This window comes from Poecile atricapillus, chromosome 1, assembly GCF_030490865.1.
Source record: "Poecile atricapillus isolate bPoeAtr1 chromosome 1, bPoeAtr1.hap1, whole genome shotgun sequence".
Lineage (NCBI taxonomy): Eukaryota > Metazoa > Chordata > Aves > Passeriformes > Paridae > Poecile > Poecile atricapillus.
In genome coordinates this window covers 127,244,612-127,264,450 of record NC_081249.1, presented here as the reverse complement: position 1 = coordinate 127,264,450, position 19,839 = coordinate 127,244,612, and the positions used below count along the sequence as shown (strand labels likewise).

At 43.8% G+C, this 19,839-nt stretch overlaps 3 protein-coding genes across 5 annotated transcripts; all 3 read right to left on the bottom strand.

The window, feature by feature from the left end:
• Positions 1–5,050: 5,050 nt before the first annotated feature.
• On the bottom strand, positions 5,051–6,031 carry LOC131582827 (olfactory receptor 5V1-like). Its single transcript, XM_058846395.1, has one exon. The coding sequence runs from the start codon at positions 6,029–6,031 to the stop codon at positions 5,051–5,053; it is 981 nt and encodes a 326-aa protein (XP_058702378.1).
• A 4,822-nt stretch (positions 6,032–10,853) lies between these two features.
• Positions 10,854–15,947, bottom strand: LOC131574780 (olfactory receptor 4D5-like). Of its 3 annotated transcripts, none has more exons than XM_058829522.1 (2): positions 15,891–15,947; positions 10,854–12,008 (listed from the first exon to the last, which is right to left on the bottom strand). In XM_058829522.1, the coding sequence occupies exon 2, from the start codon at positions 11,909–11,911 to the stop codon at positions 10,985–10,987; it is 927 nt and encodes a 308-aa protein (XP_058685505.1). In that variant the 5' UTR covers positions 11,912–12,008; positions 15,891–15,947; the 3' UTR covers positions 10,854–10,984. The 3 variants fall into 3 exon arrangements, with proteins under 3 accessions (XP_058685505.1, XP_058685504.1, XP_058685503.1); XM_058829521.1 differs by lacking the exon at positions 15,891–15,947 and adding an exon at positions 13,439–13,563; XM_058829520.1 differs by lacking the exon at positions 15,891–15,947 and adding an exon at positions 12,682–12,793.
• Positions 14,928–17,189, bottom strand: LOC131574781 (olfactory receptor 4S2-like). Its single transcript, XM_058829523.1, is given in 3 exon segments — positions 14,928–15,557; positions 15,560–15,982; positions 16,941–17,189. Coding segments are annotated over 2 exon segments (915 nt in total). The 5' UTR covers positions 15,933–15,982; positions 16,941–17,189; the 3' UTR covers positions 14,928–15,015.
• Positions 17,190–19,839: the final 2,650 nt, after the last annotated feature.

Below are 19,839 nucleotides of genomic sequence, written 5' to 3'. Positions count from 1 at the left end.
GGGGGCGGCTCCCTCACTATTGTCCCCTCACGGACACTCGGGGACCTGCAGGGAGGTTTCCGCCATCTCGCAGCGCTGGTGGGGCGCAGCACCGCGGGGATGGGGAACCGGTGTCGCGTGGGGATGACGTCAGCGGGAGTGCGGGTGGGTGTCATGGCCGTGGGGGAGCTGTTGCCTTCCAACCCCCCCTCCAGCAGGGGAATGAGGGAGGGTGGTGCAAGGGCTGTGTAAAGAGGAGCACGCATTGAGATAATCCCAGTGGAACCTGTGCCAAACACAGAATGTTGCAGCGGAAGAGTCAAATTGAATCTTAAGTTTTATAAGGAACTTATAAGGCATACACACTTTGAAAATTTGGTTCCTCTGAGAAATCACCGATACAGGGCATTTCCAGTGTTTATGAAAGTCCTGATTATCACAGATTTACAGGCTGGTTTGGGTTGGAAGGGACCTTGAAAACCATCACTTATCATGAGCAGAGACACTTTCCACTATCCCAGGTTGCTCCAAGCCCCATCCAACCTGGGCTTGGATACTTCCAGGGATGGGGCAGTGTGAAAAACGAGGTTCACATATTTTTTAATAGAATTTAAAAGTTTAATAGAAAGACAATTAGGAGATAAAAATAAAGTATACAGATATGGCTGGGTGTCTCTGCATTCAGCCAAGAGTGCACACCTTACTAACAAAGGATTGTCCCTTAAAAACAGAACCTTACTACATATTCATAAATTCTCATACATGATTCAAACATTCTTCTTAAGTTTTGTATGTTTCTTTGTTTAGTTTTTGACTTGCCTCCCTCTCAATAAATCAATCTTCTTGGCTCCACCGAGTTTTACATTCCCTGATAACAGAAATGCAATAAATTCCTCCCCCGGAGCTCTGGTCACTGCTGTCTTCATCTGGATAAAATAGTTTAAAATACAGGGGGGTCCTAACTATCTTTTTCAGTCTTTGGGTTATACAAACAAAAGTAGTTTTTGTTTTAATACCATGCCAAATCTCAACATATATGTATATTATACTACTATTTCTAAGCTTCATCAATAACAGAAATAAAAGGAACTATATTAATATAACAAAGTTTTCTAACTGTATACATATAAAATTCATTTTAATATTTGCGAAAAGCCAACAATATAATATGTATCTATAACAACAGGCAGCCACAGCTTTCCATGGAAATTCATTCCAGTGCAACACCACCCTCACATGAAAGATTTTGTTTTTCCCAATATTCCGTCTAAACCCACCTTCTGACAGTTTGAAGCCATTCCCGCTTGTCCTGTCACTCCAGGCCCTTGTCCAAAGTCCCTCCCAGCTAGCCCTGAGCCCTTTTCATCACTGGAAGGGACTCTAAGGTTCCCCTTCTTCAGGCTGGACATTCCCATAACCACCAACAAGCATTTCACAATTAAGCAGAAATAAAAACCTAATTATATTGTGGGAAGACAAACAAGAACTTGTGGTCTAGAGGTAAAAAGACAAAATGGAAAAATAATAAAAGTGTTGAAATTGTCAAGAAAGCAGGATGAGAACAGGTCTGAAAGATGTTTGGTGACAGCAGAACAGGCCATAAATATATGATAAAATATATATAAATTATATTCCTTTCCTCTATGGAGGGGTGGCAGGGCTGGCAAACAAAGGAAGTATTTTCCCTGTACAAAAGCTTTTAGTTTTCCAAGTTTAAAATTAAATGTCACATCTGATTTTGGGATTTCTCACAAATATTTTGTGCATTTACTTTCCAGAGTAATTCATGGAAAGCAAGCCATGAGCATTGTTTTTAAACATTCAAACCCAAATATCTTTAGATTTTCCAAGCAATTCCCCTCACAATTTTTTGTTACCTGAAACTTGAATTTGAATTGAACTCAGTCTGCTAGAAAAGGAATTCTGGGTATTATTTTACCCTTCCAAGAAAAAGCACGTAATTTAACTCTAACTTTGCAAAAGTTAATGCACATTTCTGCTGATGCCAGAATAAATTCTAGGCAGGGCAGAGAAAGGAAGCCTGAATGAGCAGTATAAATTCCAAAATTTTAGGTGGTTACCCTTGAGTGAGATAACACAAATGTGCCTAAAATGGGATTAATAAACAACCAGATTTTTACCACCCCCAAAGGGATAAATTTCTTCTCAATATCCAATCTAATCCTTCCCCCCTTCATCTTAAAGCCATTTAAATCCAAGTGTTTAAAGGGTGGCCACAGGGAGGACAAAGTCTCTTCACGAGGAGCCTTGAATCTATGAATCCATTTTTTTGTATAAGAATTAAAAAATAGGGAGGAAAGGGAAGAGAAAATAGGGTGAAAATTACATGCCAATTGCAACTTTGTTTTGATTCCCAAAGTCCTGGGAATTTTAAAGCCAAAACCATAGCCCAGCCTGAATTTCACAAGTGGATGCTATTTTTGGAGGAGAAAAAGAAATAATTCACATCCTCTTTTATGTTGCATAGTTGCATAACTGGCAGCATCACACCAAAAATAAAGGGGAAAATCTGCCCTGGTTTGAGTGCAAGTAATTAAATCCACACATAAATAATATAGTTGGACTGTGCTTAAGGAAAAAAAAACAAAAAAAAGCTTTTTTTTTTTTTGAAGGCATGTCAAGAATTACAGGAGTCATTTATGTTTAAGAATAGATAAATGAAAATGGTCTCTCACTTCCCTTTATTATTTATTATTAACCAAATAATAGGTGAAATCTGATTTTCAGTGGCAAAAACAAAGTGGAAATACACAGAAGATCATTCATATGGGAATTTCATCGACAGAGTATTTTTCCTCGATTTATTTGGTGCTGTCTGTACTCCCACCTCCCATTCCAACAGGGCAGCTCCACTTCTAGGAATATGAGAGGAGCTCTGTGGCGATGAGTCAGTCCAGGGGTATTGATTTTCGAGAGCAGCCAAAAATAGACACTCGGGGAAAGGGGAGCAGAAACTGGGTGAGTGTATTACGATCCTTCCCTGCTAAATTTTTCCAGCGCTGCCAAAGAAAATCACAGCTGTCTCCTTCCAGTGTTAGAGGTTACTGGGCGTGAGGAAAATGAAAGAGGATATCTTGGTTTTGAGGAATATTTAGCAATCAGCACCTCGATTCATGACGGGATGATACAGCTGATGATAAAGAGTGAACCTCTAATGGACACTTCCAGAGAGGAGGCAGCCACAGCTTCTCTGGGAAAGAGCAAGAAAAGAAGGAACACATTCTTTGCTAAATTACCCAATAACTCTATCCCAGGTTTTGCTGTGAGCCTTGTTTGGTCCACTGGCAGCAAACAGCTCCTGACAGTGGATCTTTTTGGGAACACATAGCTCTGGTGGGGGAGAGGGAGGGAACTGTAGCAGAATTAGACTTGATAATCCAACCTTTCCACCTTCACAAGCCAGGAGAGGCATCAAAATTTCCCATCTGGACACACACTGGAAATCAGGCTCTTGTTTGGCACCTTGGAATTTGGATGCTTTTTTTAAAAGGCATCAACAGCTTGGAATTGCACACAAGCTGACACCCATCCTTAGGCATCTGTCCTCCCAGCCACATTTAGGTTCCATCACCTCTGGAAAGAGAAGTATTCTTCAGTCCTGCAGGGAGCAGCCACCCAAGGCCCTTCATCTTCACAAGCCCTTTTAGGCATCCTGAAGAAGACTCTAATGATCTTAAAACATTCTTAGGAAGCTCCTGGTAGACCTCCCTCATCCTTCTTACAAGCCCCTGAGAACAACTTTACAGGCACTGAGGAGAAGGAAACTTTCCTCCTTTTTAAAGAAAATGAATACTTCCAAAGCAGTTCAGTTTGTTAGAACTTCTCCACACCTTGGTAGGAGAATTCACAGCTTTGCCAACATCTTTCGAGTCCTCCACTTGGTTGATGCAGAAGTTATGGCAGGAATTTGAAGGATAAGTGATCCTTCATCATTATCCTTCACCAGCTGTGCCAGCAGCTGCCCCTGGACAACTTGTGGTTGGCAGAAGTCCCTCAGAACCTTGTGAAAGTGCCTGGAACATCCCAAGGACCCCACCCCCCACCCCCCCCGAAGGGGCCATCAACAGCCTGGAACAGATTCCGGGTTCCAGGGGTTCTAGTCAGAAGTAAAGTTGTGCATAAAGACAAATCCAACTCCTGTGCCCTGGTTGTGCTGCCATTTAGAGCCCTGGGAGAGCTGGAATAAGGAATTTTTGGCAGATGAATTGCTTCATAAATATCCTGCTCACATTTGTAATCTCGTTCACACTGATGAATTTTCTTGCATTTCAGACACCTTAAAGGTACAGTTAATACGAGGTCCCATCACAGAATGAAAGTATTTAAAAATTCAGAGCCAATAAAAGAGATCTTATCAAACCGATCTCATCAGAAACTTTGGGGGTCAATCAAGTGAGAATAATCTCAGCATTTTTATGGGATGGTTTATTATTTCTCTAAAAAGAAGAGAAGTGGTGAAGAGAGGGGCGAGCTGCAGGAAGCAGCATCACCTCTCCTTCCATTAGGATTTGATGCAGCAAGGAAAAAAAATGGGAAAAAGGAAAAATGTAGTAGCAAAAATGTCTCCAGAGATGGAACTCTGAGATTCCAGCAAACAACAGACACCCAAAAAGGAGAGAGAGAGAGAGAGAGAGACGAGAGAGATTTCAGGGCTGATCCATAAAACATAATTTAATATGTTTGGAGTTTAATTTTGAAAGGGATATAAACTGCTTTTATATGGTGTATCTAAGTGTGCCTGAATACCAATTCCCAGAATTCCTACCCCAAAATATGCATCCAGCACCTGCCTGCTCTCACCTCAGCTTTGTCAGTGGTCAGCGGAAAACAACATTCCCAGCTGGACTCTTCTCCTCCTGTGAAAATGACCTAAAGCTGTGCCATGGAATTCTGGAAGTGCGCAGCTCTCCTTTCTAACTGCAGAGGGAGCCAAAAGAAGAAGTTTTCAGCCCAGAGGAGGAGTTTTGAGCCCAGAAAGATGAATTTTAATTCCAGCATCTAATTTTTAGATGTCTGAAAGTTAGAGAAGACCAGTCACAAACTGTAGTTTCTACCCAGCTGATGGTGGAGACTGAGCGAGGTTTTCTTGTCTTGTTAAAGCCCTTCTCACCTGGCTGATCACTGTTTTTACGGCACATTTTACCTCTTTGTTCCTGAGGCTGTAGATGATGGGATTTAGGAGCGGGGTGAGCATTCCGTAGAGCATGGACACGACCCTATCCCGATGTGGCGAGTAGGTGAAGGAAGGGCGGACGTAGGTGCAGATGGTGGTCCCATAGAAAAGGCAAACTACGGTCAGGTGAGAACCACACGTGGAGAAAGCCTTGTGCCAGATCCCAGGGGAGTTCCTGGCCAGGATTTCCAGGAGGATATAGATGTAAGAGACCACAGTGACCACGCAGGCGCTGCACCCCAGCACCCCGGCCACCAGCAGGATCACCAACTCCCTGCTGTGGGTGGACGAGCAGGAGAGGGCCAGCATGGGAGGAATGTCACAGTAATACTGCTGGATTTTGTTAGGACCACAAAAAGAGAGTGTGAAAACCAGAGAGGTGTGCAGCAGGGAGTTCAAAAGCCCTGTTGCCCAGGTACCCATGGCCAGCTGAGCACACAGCTTCGTGCTCATAATGCTCGGATACCTCAGGGGGTGGCACACAGCCACGTAGCGGTCATAGGCCATCACAGTCAGGAGGAAAATCTCTGTCCCCACCACATCAATGAGGGAAAAGTGCTGGAACAGGCAGCCAGAGAAAGAAATCTCTTTGTGCTCCAGCAGCAAGGCCTTCAGCATCTTTGGCACGGTGATGGTGGGACATAAGAGATCCAGCAGGGATAAGTTGCCGAGGAAAAAGTACATGGGGCTGTGCAGGTGGGAGTCAGTGCTAATGGCAACGAGGAGAGTGATGTTGCCTGCCATGGTGGCCAAATAAATGAGCAGAAACAGCACAAAGAGAAGCAAACGGATTTCTGGAGCATCAGAGAGGCCCACAAAAACAAATTCGGATACTGTTGAGAGGTTGACCTTCTGCATCATTGTGGGAATGAGACAGAGGTTTCCCTGGAATAAAGAAGGTGTAAATTAATCACAATTTCATTCCCCATTTTAAATATTGTGAGGGGATTTTTGTCCACTTTGAAGTTCAAAACTATTTCCAAGCATTGCCACACTCAAAATCTAAATTTTACCCACATATTCCTAATGCAAAAGGCAAAATGTAGGTATTACACTTCACATTATCACATTATCATTACATTATCACTTTTGGATAATCCAAAATGTTAGTTTTTACAAGTTGCCACCTCAGACTGAAGAGCTGAAAGTTGAAGTTATCTTCCCTGTGGTGTCCAGCTTGGACACAGCCCCAGGCAACAGCACGGGGCTTTCAAGGTTCTCTGAGTGTGGTATAGATCCCTGAAATTCCTTTCAACATAAACTGTTTAGTGTTATTATCACTAAAAGAGTCTAGATTAGTAACTGAAGCTAAAACTTACTTTTTAATGGAGTAATGCTGTTAGAGAAGAATTAAATCCCTTATAATCAGTTGATAGATGGATTTTGGGGGTTTTTTTTCAGCTTTTGGATGGGGCTTGGAGCTACCTAGTCTAGTGGAAGGTGTCCCTGCCCATGGCAGGGGGCTGGAATCAGCTGAACTTTTAGGTGCTTTCCAACCCAAACCATTCTATGGTTCCATCATTAAAAAAAAGTTACAATTTGGCATCCCATTAAAGACCTCCCAGTTTTCTATAAATTCTACCCTACAGACATCCGTAATACCATTAGTACTTCTAGCATCTATCTGGGCTTTCCCCCATCCCCTTTCCCCAATTCAAAGAAGTCTAAACGTGGCATTAAAGGATCTTCCCATTTACCCTGTGTTGCTCCATGGAATGTAGCTCAGTATTTACAGTAAGGATTTACATACCAGCCCTGTAGGGAGGGAAAGCAAAGTTCAGTCTGAGTGCCTCCTTTTCGGGAGACTTTCAGATTGATTTTGAGATGGTGGGAATATTGTACCACATTCTCATTTGTAAGAGATACAGAGATAAATAGATTGATGAAATATTTCATCTGGCCAGGCTCCTCTGTGGTCTCATGTTCTCCCAGAAGCTTGAGAGGGAGCAAAGTCAGGGCTTAAACTACCTGAGAAATAGTTAACTCAGCAGAAATAAAAGGGACACCACTTACTCATAAAATGGGGAGCTCATCAGGTGAAATAGCACAGAAACAACATAGAAATACTCACTGCTACACAGAATTAATTGCAGGTGATTTATAGTTGTCTGTATCTCCAGGAAACAAAACAATCCTCTTTCTTCTTTCTATATTTTTATGTGACTTAAAAATTATTTCACTAATAAGGACGAGATGAATCCCGATAGAGCAGTGTTGGAATATTCACACAGAGACCTGCCAGCACTGGCACAAGGGCTGGCTTGGCTGCAGGAGTAGGCACCTCTCTTCTTTAATGAGTATAAATATCAGGGAGTGTCTGGGGACAAGTGCGTCTGACACTTTTTTTGGATGTTCCCTTAATTGCATGTATGAGGGGGTTTTCAGCACATTGCCAAAAGAGGCTGGAAATTGAAGGAACCAAAATTACCAGCACAACTTTGAAGATATAACAAAAATTCCACTCTGGTTCCATTAAACATCCATGTGTGATTTATGGGAGTGCCACTTCCCTTGTGATGTCCTGGACTGGGAACAGGCCTGTTCCTATTCCAGCAATACATGACCATAAATTCTGTGCTGTTCATATGAAGGACTCTGGCTGTCCATCATTCTTCCAGCCTGTTTGCTGTGTTTGCAAACTCCTGGAGAATTAAAGATTCTGCATCTTACATGGGCAAAGAGTGATAGGGCAAGAGGGAATGGTTTTAAACTAAAAGGTGAGGGATTTAGATTGGATATTAGGAATTAGAATATCCACTGTGAGAGTGGTGAGGCCCTGGCACATGTTGCCCTGGGAAGTTGTGGATGCCCCATCCCTGGAAGTGTCCAAGGGTTTGGAAGACCTAGGATAGTGGAAGGTGTCCCTACCCATGGCAGAAGCTGGAACAACATGAACTTTAAGGTCCATTTCAACCCAAAGCATTCCAGGACTCTATAAACTGGAATTCCCCAAGGGTCATACAGCACAGGCCTATCCTGCCATGGGAGTGCAGAGCTGTGGCTGGAATAAATCCCTATGGTCCAGGCCTTTCCCTGTGTGCTGCAGTTAGCCCAAGGACCATCATGCATCACACTTCTCATGGAGTTTTGCAATAAGCCCAGATGCCAGAAAGAGATACAGCAAAAATATCCATCCCTCACCTCTCCCTTCCAAGCCAAACCATTCTGTGATTCTGTTCCACTCATAAATCTTAAATGTTTCTTTTGGGACGGGATGCATTAGCCTCCTCAAGGTGCCAGGCACTCAGGCTCTCAGCTCTACATCCAAGTTGACTATTTGCAGGTATAATCTTAGCTGGGTTATTACAGGTAGAAACATAAGACAGTTTTTGAAATGTTCTGCCTCAGGGTAAATAAATAAAAATTATATTGCATTATATTTGATTATTAACATTAATTTTAAAAAACCATCACCCCTGAACAAATAACAACAAAAACATCTCTATTTGCAGAATCCAGATGTGCACTAATTGATATGCTGGATTAGACCCCTCTTTCCCTGTTGCCCACCCCTCCCTGCCATCCCCACTGTGATACACCAAAGTGATTTGATTTTGTCCACTTCTGGAACTACCCAGCTTTGTAATTTCTTTGAGATTTCCATCTAGGAATGCTTATAATGAGCTCAGACTGATTAGAGTCTACTGAAAATGCTCCCTTTTCTCTGATGTCCATTTGTGTTTCAATCTTATAGTCTTTAAATAAAACTGATTAGCCTGGGATCTCTTCAGACTTCTTGGGATTTAACAAAAGCATTGTAGAGATCCTGCCAGTTCTCAAAGGAATTTTTTTTCCCTTTGAGACCATTTTTCACTGTCCTCTAGGTGAGGGAAATAAATCTGAGGGTGAGCTCATAGAGCCAATAATTTCCAGGAGAGAAAGAACTTGGGATTTTAATGGTGCGCAGTGGACCCAATTTATACACAGGGATGAACTCAGCTGCTAAAGCTGCACCTTTGCAATTTGTCAGGCACCAACTTTCTAACAGCATCTTCTGAGGCCTTGTTAAAGTCATCCCAAGATGTTTCCAGGGGAGAAAAATCAATTATATTAAATTGTTTGTCTTCAAGGAATGGTTTGGCTTGGAAAGGACTTTAAAGCTCATACCATTCCAACCCACTGCAATGGGCAGGGACACATTCCACTGGATCAGGTTGTTCCAAGCCCCTTGTATTGAAATCCCAGCTCCCAAAAATATGGAAATTTTATTTATTTTATCAAAATTGGAGCAATTATTTCAAATCAGTTCACTGTTGATGCCCCCAGTTTATACCTGGTATATAAATTGACACCAGCAAAACAACTGGACCACAGCTCTCCAATTTGTCTTGCATTGATTTATGAATAAAATATTTCTAAAAACTTTATTAGAATGTTTAAAAAAATTACCACAGTGATACATTTTTTCTCAATTGAATTTTACCCCAACTGACCTAAAGAACACATTAATTTTTCAACATTTTTCTCTAATACTAAAAAAAATGCTCCCTTCCAGCCCAAGCCATTCTATGATGATCCTGAGTAGAAAATCACTATTAAAAAGAAATCTCATTTGCACAAGGACAGGAGATGTTTGGAAATATATTTTAACCAGGAGGATCGATGACTCACTGATGCTTCTGATCCTCCTCTTCCTACAGGTGTGGGAGTGAGGGCTAATTTAAGACAGCACGTAGAGACATGTGAATTGGAAATTCACTTCCTGTGCAGCAATTTAGATTGGATATTAGAAATAATTCCTTCATGGGAAGGGTTTTCCAGCCGTGGAACAGGCTGCCCAGGGAAGTGGTAGAGTCGCTAGCCCTGAAGGCATTTAAAAGCTGTGTGGATGTGGCACTTGGGGACATGGGTTAGTGGTGGCCTTAGCAGCCCTGGGGAATGGTTGGACTTGATGATCTTAGAGGGCTTTTCCAACCTCAGTGTTTCCATGATTTTATTTAGGTGGAATGAATCCAATGCTAAATCATTCTAGCACAAAGAAACTGATGGTGTTCCCCTCATGGCAACCACTGAGTTTCTATCTCTGATTTGGTGATGTGGCTGCTGCCCTCCTAGATGCAGTTTGGGTTGGAAGGGACCTTACAGACAATCCCATTCCAAACACCCTGACATGGGCAGAGACACCTTCCACTATCCCCAATATCCCAAATTTCTCCAAGCTTCATCCAAGAACACTTCCAGGGACAGGGCAGCCATAGATTCTCTGGGAAACCCATGCCACCATAGGGAAGAATTTCTTCCCAATATCCCATCTAAACCTACCCTGTGTCAGTGTGAAGCCATTCTTGTCCTGCCTCCATGCCCTTGTCCCAAGTCTGTCTCCACTCCTTCTGCTTCCTCCATATACTGTGCCTTGTATGATTTTAATAATCCACTTCTGTGAGAGAATTGTGACTAAAAATAGTCTTACATGTCTAAAGAAAACCCTACAAGCAGAATCTGTGCTGTCTTTATCTTCCAGGGTTGGTGGGTGAATTTGGGGACATCTAGTGCATGTACCTCTGCTGTCTGCTGTCACAGCACAGGAAAAGCATGTCAGAGAGGGAGACAAGCCTCACCCTGGACTCATTTATATATTTATTTGAAAATTATGATCCCACATGAGTGAAAGTGTTTCATAAGTTTGGGGTTTTCAGCATGGATTTTTAATATTAATAGTTATATTGGTATATAAATGTATTTGTACATAATTTGAAGTCTGCAGGCTTTAGCCACGGACAATAAGTCATTATTGTGTAGGAGTTGAGTAGGAATGTGACTCCAGGTGTTAACTCTGGGTGTAACTCCAGGGTTCTGTCAACTGAACTTGTCTCAGGAGGCTCTGCAGCGCTTCCACAGTCTCCACATGGATTCCTTCACCTCACTGCTCCTCAGGGTGTAGATGAGGGGGTTCATCATGGGTGAGAAGGTTGTGTAGATGACACAGATGTACTTGTTGGTGGGCAAGGTCCCAGCGGGCCTCAGGTAGGTGAAGATGCAGGGCATGAAGAGCAGGGTGACGACCATGACGTGTGAGGCGCAGGTGGACAGGGCCTTCCAGTGCCCCTGGGAGACGCAGGCCCGAACCTTGGCCAGGATGAGCACGTAGGAGGCCACCAGCACCAGGAAGCAGCCCAGGGATATGAGGCCACTGTTGGAGGCCATGAGCCACTCGGTGAGGGTGGTGTCAGTGCAGGCCAGGCGGACGACAGGTAGCACGTCACAGAAATAGCTGTGGATCATGTTGGGGCCACAGAAGGGCAGCTGGAGTGTGAGCACAGTCTGGACAATGGAATGGATAAAGCCCCCAGCCCAGCAGGCAGCAACCAGGGCCCAGCAGGCCCTGCGGGCCATGATGGCTGTGTAGTGCAGGGGCCTGCAGATGGCCGTGTAGCGGTCAAACGCCATCACCGTCAGGAGGAACATCTCTGAGGAACCCACAAAGTGCAGGAAAAACAGCTGGGCTATGCAGCCCTCAAAGGCAATGGCTTTGTGTCCTGAGAGCAGGGCCACCAGCACCCTGGGAGCAGTGACAGAGGTGTAGCAGATATCAATGAAGGACAGATTGCAGAGGAGGAAGTACATGGGCGAGGAGAGCTTGGGGTCAGCCCTGACTGTCACGATGATGAGGAGGTTGCCCAGCAGGACCATGGCATAGGCTAGGAGGAAGAGGGTGAAGAAGAAGAATTGCAGCTCCTGCGTGTCAGAGAGCCCCAGGAGGATGAATTCGGTCACCTGGGAGAAGTTGTCCTGTGTCATTGCTGCAGCTCAGACTCCCATGGCACAGGTCAGGAAGGGAAGGGAATGTGCTACAGCTCCAAGGCTCATGGATGATGTGAGCAGGATGCATTTGCTGCTGCAGAAAGCAAAATGTCATGTCATAAATGACAGAAAGCAGAGTTTGCAGTCACCCCCCCTTCTGTCCCTATTCAGGTCTTTGGCCCCTCCACACTGACCTTCTGCCCTGAACTCACTCTGACCACAATTTTCCTGCATTGTAGTTGGTGTGCTCCCATTCTGTCAGGGAGAAATCACAGGATCATGGAATTGTTAGTTGGAAAAGCCCTGTAAAACCATTGCATCCAATCATCCCCCCAGCAATGCCAAGTCCTCCACTAAACCATGTCCCCAAGTGCTATATCCATACTGCTTTTAAATCCCTTCAGGAATGGTGATTCCAGCACATCCTGCTCTCAGATAACAAGAACCATGAATGCTGGAAAAATGCTGTGCTGTGCTTTTTCCTGCTGGAAATTTGAAGTGCCATGACTGAAGCAAATGCTGTCATTCTTAAGCATGAGCTGTTCCATGTTCTGATCCTAATGACACTCCTCTAAATTGAGGAAAGGGCTCTCCAGTTATCCATTCTGAAGATGGAAATACATGCGCAGAAACCAGGTCTGGGAGGTTCCTCGCTGGAGCAATTGGAGTTTCTAACACAGCAAAAGCTACGAAACCCCACACGGTTTCTCCACCTCTCTATTTTTTAAAGGAATTTTAAAAGTTTTTCAGCAGACAAATACACTCACTGTCCTGTGGAGGTTAAAGTGGGACCAGCAGAGGAATGCACTTGTCCATTTAAAATCACTCCAGAAAATTCCTTCACTTCTGCCAAGGAGTTTATAACTCAGCAAGCAGGAGGTTACAAGAAAGAAACCAGATGTCTATGATGCTAACAGCATTAAACAAAGCTGCCTTAAAAGATCTAAAAGTCCAGATCATTAGACAGGGGACATTAACAGGACTCACACATTGTCCTCTGGTATGTTGAATATCTACTGTATTTCTTCTGCTGTCTTTTTGGGACAATTTCAGTTTAAAGCCAATGCTTCCCTAAAGGATTAACAGTGAAATCCAATCCAGACTATTTCACTGACATGCGTAATAAAAAGCTCTGATTATTTAGCTGAGAAGGGTGGTAGAAATAATACCCAGGTCCTGGTTGTGGTGTGGAACACCCCCTAAATACACCTGTAGTGACGCTGGGGTAGAGAATAAGATGTTGATGACCCTCCTTACTGACAAACACCTACAAATCCACCCTTACAGCATTCTCATGCAGAACACAAAGATCACTAGTGTGTGATATTCCTGAAAGTGCTCAAGACCAAGCTGGACAGGGCTTGGAGCAACCTGGTCAATGGCCCTGCCCATGGCAGAGGGTCAGAAAAAGATGAGCTTTAAGGTACCTTCCAACCCAAACCATTCTGGGATTCTAAATCTGTAACAGATTTTTTTTTTTTTCCCCCCCTAAATCAAAAAATAGACCTCACAAAAGTCACTCACCAGGAATGTTGCTTTGCAAAGGCACGATTTCAGTGGGGCCTGAGCAAAACAAAGGAAAAATCCCAGAACACTTCCAGAGAGCTCACTTGCTGCCGCTCCTCTGATAACCTCCCCAAACCACTTCAGGGGGTTCCATCAGAACCTCTCAGTTCCATCAAAAACTCTCTGCAAGGTACTGCTCAGAAGTTATAAGCATCTCTGTATCTCTGCCAACTCTGAGCTCTGAAAAGAACAGCCCAACCTTCTGTATGTATTTCCCTTTCTGCAAAAAAAAACCAAAAAACAAACAAAAAACCTCCAGGAGCATCTTCAAGTACAATTATTTCTGTAGCAGAAATAGTTCAAGTAAATCACACAACAGAAGCACAAGACTATCAGGGGTAATGAGATCCCAGAGGCAAAAGGTGTTTTGTCAGAAATCATCAGTGGGCAAAGAGCTAAAATTGTTCTTTGGGTAGTTATTAGTGTAGACCCTAGAGACAAACATCAGAGTAAAGATGTCTCTTACATAGAACATTTATATAAATTCATATAAATGGATACAAATTTTGCTTTCCGTCCTAACCCAGTATTTCTCATCTACAATCTTATTTCTTACTAACTTACATGTTGACAGCACAAAGCAAAAATATCACTGATGTTATCCCTTAGACACCTGACTTACAACTTTAAAACAAGAAGTAATTCAGGAAATCACGTCAAAAAATGCACAAAGGTTTGTGGCAAGCTTTCCTTGCTCACCAGGTATTTTTACTGACACAGTAAAGCACAGAAGCAACTTTTGAGCTTAAGTATGAAATTCTTGTAAGAATTCTTGGCAAAGTGTAGAAGAGCTTGATACTGTTTCCAGTGCCACCTTCCATATGCTATGGGTGAATATTTGCTCAGCAGCACCCAGAAGTGAGACCTCTAAAAAAACCCCACTGGTGTTCACCTCTAAAGCATTTAAAAATACATTTATTTTATTTAGTGCTGTGTTGGCTAGAGATAGGTGAAGCAGATAGAATTACAGGATAATTATGGAATTGCAGAATAGCTGTTTGGGTTGGAAGGTACCTTAAAGACCATCTTGCTCCAACCCCCTGCCATGGGCAGGGACACCTTTCCCTAGACCAGGTTGATCCCAGCCCCATCCAGCCTGGCCTGGAACGGGGCAGAAAGGATTTGTTGAAGTGGGAGTGGAAGGGGGGAAATTTCCCCTCCTGTTCCTTCATCAGCAAACCACCCAACTAGCTCTTAATATCAGGGTTTTTTTGGTTTGGTTTTTTTTTTTTTCTTATGGGATGTTCTACCTGGATAACATTTTCAGTATTTTTAACAGTATTTAAGCACTGATGTTGCAGTTGCTCAGGAGGCTGTGGTCTGGGCCTGTGTTCATTGACAAGCAATAGAAAGGGAATGCCAGAGTTCCCAATGTTTTTCCCATCATAAAAAAAACCTTTTAGTGCCTTCCTAATGACAGCAGGAGACAACAGCCAGCTGTTCTTTGAAAGGCATGTTTTGGGGCATTGTCACAGAAGAAATTATAGCAAAACATGCTTGATTTTCTCTGATCCTTTAGGAACATGACCACAGCCCTACCCCTTCCCATTTTTGCTTCCCACTCTCCTCCTGCACAGTTTCCTCATGACTCCCTTCACCTCCCTGTTCCGGAGGGTGTAGATGAGGGGGTTGAGCATGGGTGGGATGAGCGTGTAGAACAAGGCCACGCTCCTGTCCTCGGACAGGTCACTGGACGGGCAGATGTAAACAAAAGTGCTGGGCCCAAGGAACAGAATCACCACAGTGATGTGGGACCCACACGTGGACATGACCTTGTGCCACCCCACCAGTGTCTGGCCCCTCAGGGAAAGCAGGATGACCACGTAGGATGTGACCAGGATGAGGAGGCAGCTCAGGGATATGACTCCGCTGTTGGCCACCGTGGCCAGGCCCTCGGCACGTGTGTCGGCACAGGCCAGGTGGAGCAAGGGACGGACATCACAGAAGTAGTGGGGGACTTTGTTTGGGCCACAGAAAGGGAGAAGGGCTGTGGGCAGGGTCTGGAGAGTGGAATGCAGGAAGCCCCCTGCCCAGGAGACCCCCACCATACGGCCGCACAGGCGGTGGGACATGAGCACGGGTAGTGCAGGGGCCGGCAGATGGCCACGTAGCGGTCATAGGCCATGGCTGTCAGGATGAAAGTCTCTGTGCAGCCAAAAAAATGAAGCCCAAAGAGTTGCCCTATGCAGCCTGCAAAGGAAATGGTGTTATTTTCCACCAGGAAGCCAGAAATCATTTGGGGAGCTGTGACAGAGGAGTAACAAACATCTACAAAGGACAGGTGGCAGAGAAAGAAGTACATGGGGGAGTTCAGGTGCTGGCTGTTCGTCACAGTGAGAACTATGAGGAGATTTCCTGACACTGTGAGAATGTAGAAAATCAGGAACACCACAAAATATATTTTCTGCACCTCTTGGTTCTCTGAGAGGCCCAGGAAGATGAATTCCTTCATGCTGCTGGAGTTTTCTTTACCAATCTACTGAACAATGTGCAGTGTAGAGCCTGGAAATATGGAAAGATAAAGACAAAATTATTAATCCGTTTTTTCTTTCTTAAAAAATAATTCTTTATCAGAAGTGCATTCTCTCTAAGAAATACATAGTATTAGCATTAAGTCCATCAAGTGCTTTTTAAATTTGTTTTTGTTTTTTTGTTGTTCTTCCCCCTCTACGTATTTAATTTTCCTTGTATGAGGCACAGCCATAGAATCATAGACTCCTGGAATGGTTTGGGTTGGAAGGGACCAAACCTAGAGACCACCTAGTTCCAACCTCACTTCCATGGGCAGGGATGCCACCCACTGGATCCCTTCGGGATTGGATCCATCTGATCCAGGCTCCTATTTTATGATTTTAAAATAGAGCAAAATCAGAAAGTCCTGTAGAGCAAAAAGCTGATCAAGCACACACAGGAAATGCTGAAATGTAGAAGAAACAAAATTGCTCTCAAACTCAAAAAAGTGAAGCCTAACAAGGAAGTTGGGAAAGTCTGGGACTTTTCCTGTGCTTGCAGTTTTACTGACAGGAGGTAAAACATACTCAAGAAAGGCGATAAAATGGGGGTCTTACCTCTAAAATAATTTTTTCAGTCACTCACTTGAGATACATGATATAGTGCAATCAATTTCACTATATAAATAAATAAATACAATGTGGACTGTTATAATTAAAAAAAAAAAAAAGGATAAGGAATTGCACCTTCCCCCTATTGCAAGGGTTTTCCCCTAAAATCTTAGGTGGTTAATTGAAAAAGAATTCAATAACCTGATTTGGGACTGCAAAACCAGTTGTGCACATGATTACAGCCAAAGAGAGCCAGGGATGGTTGACAGCTTCAGGGGAAATTTCTTTTTGTATTTTCACATTTGTCAAGAAGGGCAGGAAAACAAAAAAAAAAAAGAGGAAAGGAAATCAGGAAAAGGAAAGAAAAGAGGAAAGGGAAAAGATCCTGGAAAACTTACCTCCTCTGTGTTTGGAGATCTAATGTTGTGTAAGAACTGTAAGATTTTATGTCCCCAACACCTCCTTTTCCTGGTAGAGGCTTTAAAGAACATAGAACAGCTTCTGAAAAGCTTCCAACACTTCCTTAGGAGGTGCCTTTTTAAATCCCACCTAATTTAATTCCTTGCTTTCTTGTATCACCAAGCATATCCTGGCTTTTCCTGCCTGTTTTAGAGCTGCTTGGAGGTAGTGTGGGCACTGAAGGGTGCACAGACAACCCAGCAAGCAGAGAGAAAAAATACTGTTTAAGTAACTTTCCTCAAACCTCTCCAAGGAAATCTCCCTCCTCCAGGGCTTAATTCCCTGTTTACGCAGACCTCCTCCACCCTCTCCAAGGAAATCTCCCAGCTCAAGGGCTCTTGGGGCTGGAGGAGGGAGGTGTGGATGCTCAGAGAATGCTCAGAGGAGAAATTAATCCCGTCCTGCCAGGTGAAGTTTAGAATGGATTTGAGGAAAAATTTCTTCACTCACAGGGTGGTCCAGCCCTGGCACATTTTACTGAGAGCAGTGCTGGAATCACCATGAATCTGGAGGGATTTGAAACATGTGGAAGTGGTACCTGGGGACATGTGTTAGTGGTGGCACTGCTGCGGAATGGTTGGACTCAGTGACCTTGGAGGGCTTCTCCAACCTTAACAATTCCATGATTCTTGGAAATAACAGCCAATGGATTAGCTGAATATTAAATTGGGCAAGCATATGATGTGACCTGGTCGAGTTAGCATTCCTTGACTCTGCCATTAATCCATGTTGTGTGCATTTCCCAAGTGTAAAAGCCTTTTGGATCCACAGCTTGGGATTTATAGCACTGTGAGTAATAATAAAATTGTGAGGATTTTTAAATCATTGTGTATCCCAAAAAAAACTCCACAAGCCCTCATGAAAAAAAAAAAAATTAATCTGGGAGGTTTCTAGTATTAAGTAGAAAAGAGACAGAAGGTGGCTTGGGTCACTTCTTGATGACCCTCCAAGTCCCTTTTTCTATGAAATTTCATCACTGGTAACCCAGGAATAAGGCCTTTTGTAAGAACTTGCATGTTTCAGCAAAGGTCAGTGAAGTTAAGAATAAGTAAAAAAAAATCCTTATTTTACAATCTGGGAAACTGAGGGAGGGGAGGAAGTCAGCTCTTGTACATCTGTGGAAGTCAGCTGAGTTCAGCCTTTGCCACTCCGGGCTTTCCTCTGGAAAGAAATTGATCTATTCACCTAATCAGTTAGGGGAAATGGTTTTGAATGACAGAAGGTCGGCTTAGATGGGTTATTGGTAATAAATTCTTTCCTCTGAGGGTGGTGATGCCCTGACACAGGTTGCCCAGAGAAGATGTGGCTGCTCCATCCCTGGAAGTGTTCCAGGACAGGTTGGAGCAACCTGGGATAGTGGAAGGTGTCCCTGCCCATGGCTGGGGGTAGAACTGGATGAGCTTTAAAGTCCCTTCCAACCCAAACCATTCCAGAGCTCAACGAATTTGTGTATTACTTCAACCCAAAAGTGCTCTGAAGTGTACTATGTATTTTCAATTTGTTATTTAGGTGCATCAATAAATAGTTTCATCCACTGCCCATCTCTGTTTTGCTGACATTTACTGAAATTCAGAATGGCCCAATAACAACAAAGGCATTTTGAATGTCTCCCAACATGGAATGCCAACAATCCATGCAGAGAAAATGGAAACCCTCAAATTAAAGAGGAGATTAAATAGTGCTCTGAAATAAAAAGAGCGTTTTATTTTAAATACAATTTTACACAATAGCCTGGAGTCCTGGCCAGGTTAATGAGGGTTGACAATAACCACTATAGGAAGTAGCATTTGGTAAGAAAGTAAAACCAGTCTTACAATCTTTGGGAAAGGAAGAGGAAGAACAGATGACAAAAGAAGCTGAAGATGTACAAACGTGTTTTTGACCTGCTAAGCAAATTTGGACTTACCCCAAATCTGCCCATTCCTGTGCCCACTGACATACATGGCAGCGATTTGGGTGGTGTCACATTCTTGTTCCTTTACTTCCCTGGCCCAAGGGACTAAGAAGAGAGGCTGGTACTTCCCCAGAATAGTTTCCTGTAAGGATGTCAGGAAAGGACAAAGGCATTTTCTCTGTTTCTGTGCCCTTTGGCAGGTGGATCTGGATGGCTCCTGGACATTGAGTGCATGGACAGGACTGGGATGTTGTGGGTGGGTGCTGGTGGGTTCTGTCTGTTCAGGAGACACAAGGTGAGGAAGAGCCTGAAGCTCTATTCAGGGGGAAGTTGTGAAATTGGAAGTGAAAGGCATGGGGCTGGAGGGATTTTGTGAAATTGGAAGTGCCTGAGGTGTTGAAGGACTGTGCTGAAAGGCTGTGGGGTATGAAGGTGCCCTGACAGAGCTCCTGACCCCAGAGCTCCATGTTGAGGGCGGCACAAGCAGGGTTTGGGCATCTGAAATTGCTGAGGTGGGAAGTGTGGGTGCAAGGTTGCATGAAGCAGTAGGGAGTCCATAAGTTGCTGAACTGTGCTGGGAGAGGCTGTGGGTCAAAAGAGGACCCACTGTGGTGACAGATGTGTGACAGCTCCAACAAAGATATTATGGGAGAGGACTTAAAATTTCTCTACCTGAGCAGCACTAAAACTTCATCTTCAGGGGCTGTGAAACCAGAGCATCTCAGGGCCTCAAATAGGACACAACACCAGTGCAACGTTTGTATGGACAGCTCTTGCAAGAACAGCTGAGGAAGGGAGAAGTTGTAAAAAATAATGTTTCCATGACACTGCAAAGAGAGGAGGGGGAAGTGGTTCACGTCTGAGTGGTCATGCCCACAGAGAGGAGGTATTTCCCCCGTGAGTGATTGGCTGCCTGGAGGGTCACGCTGAAAACATGGCTTTTT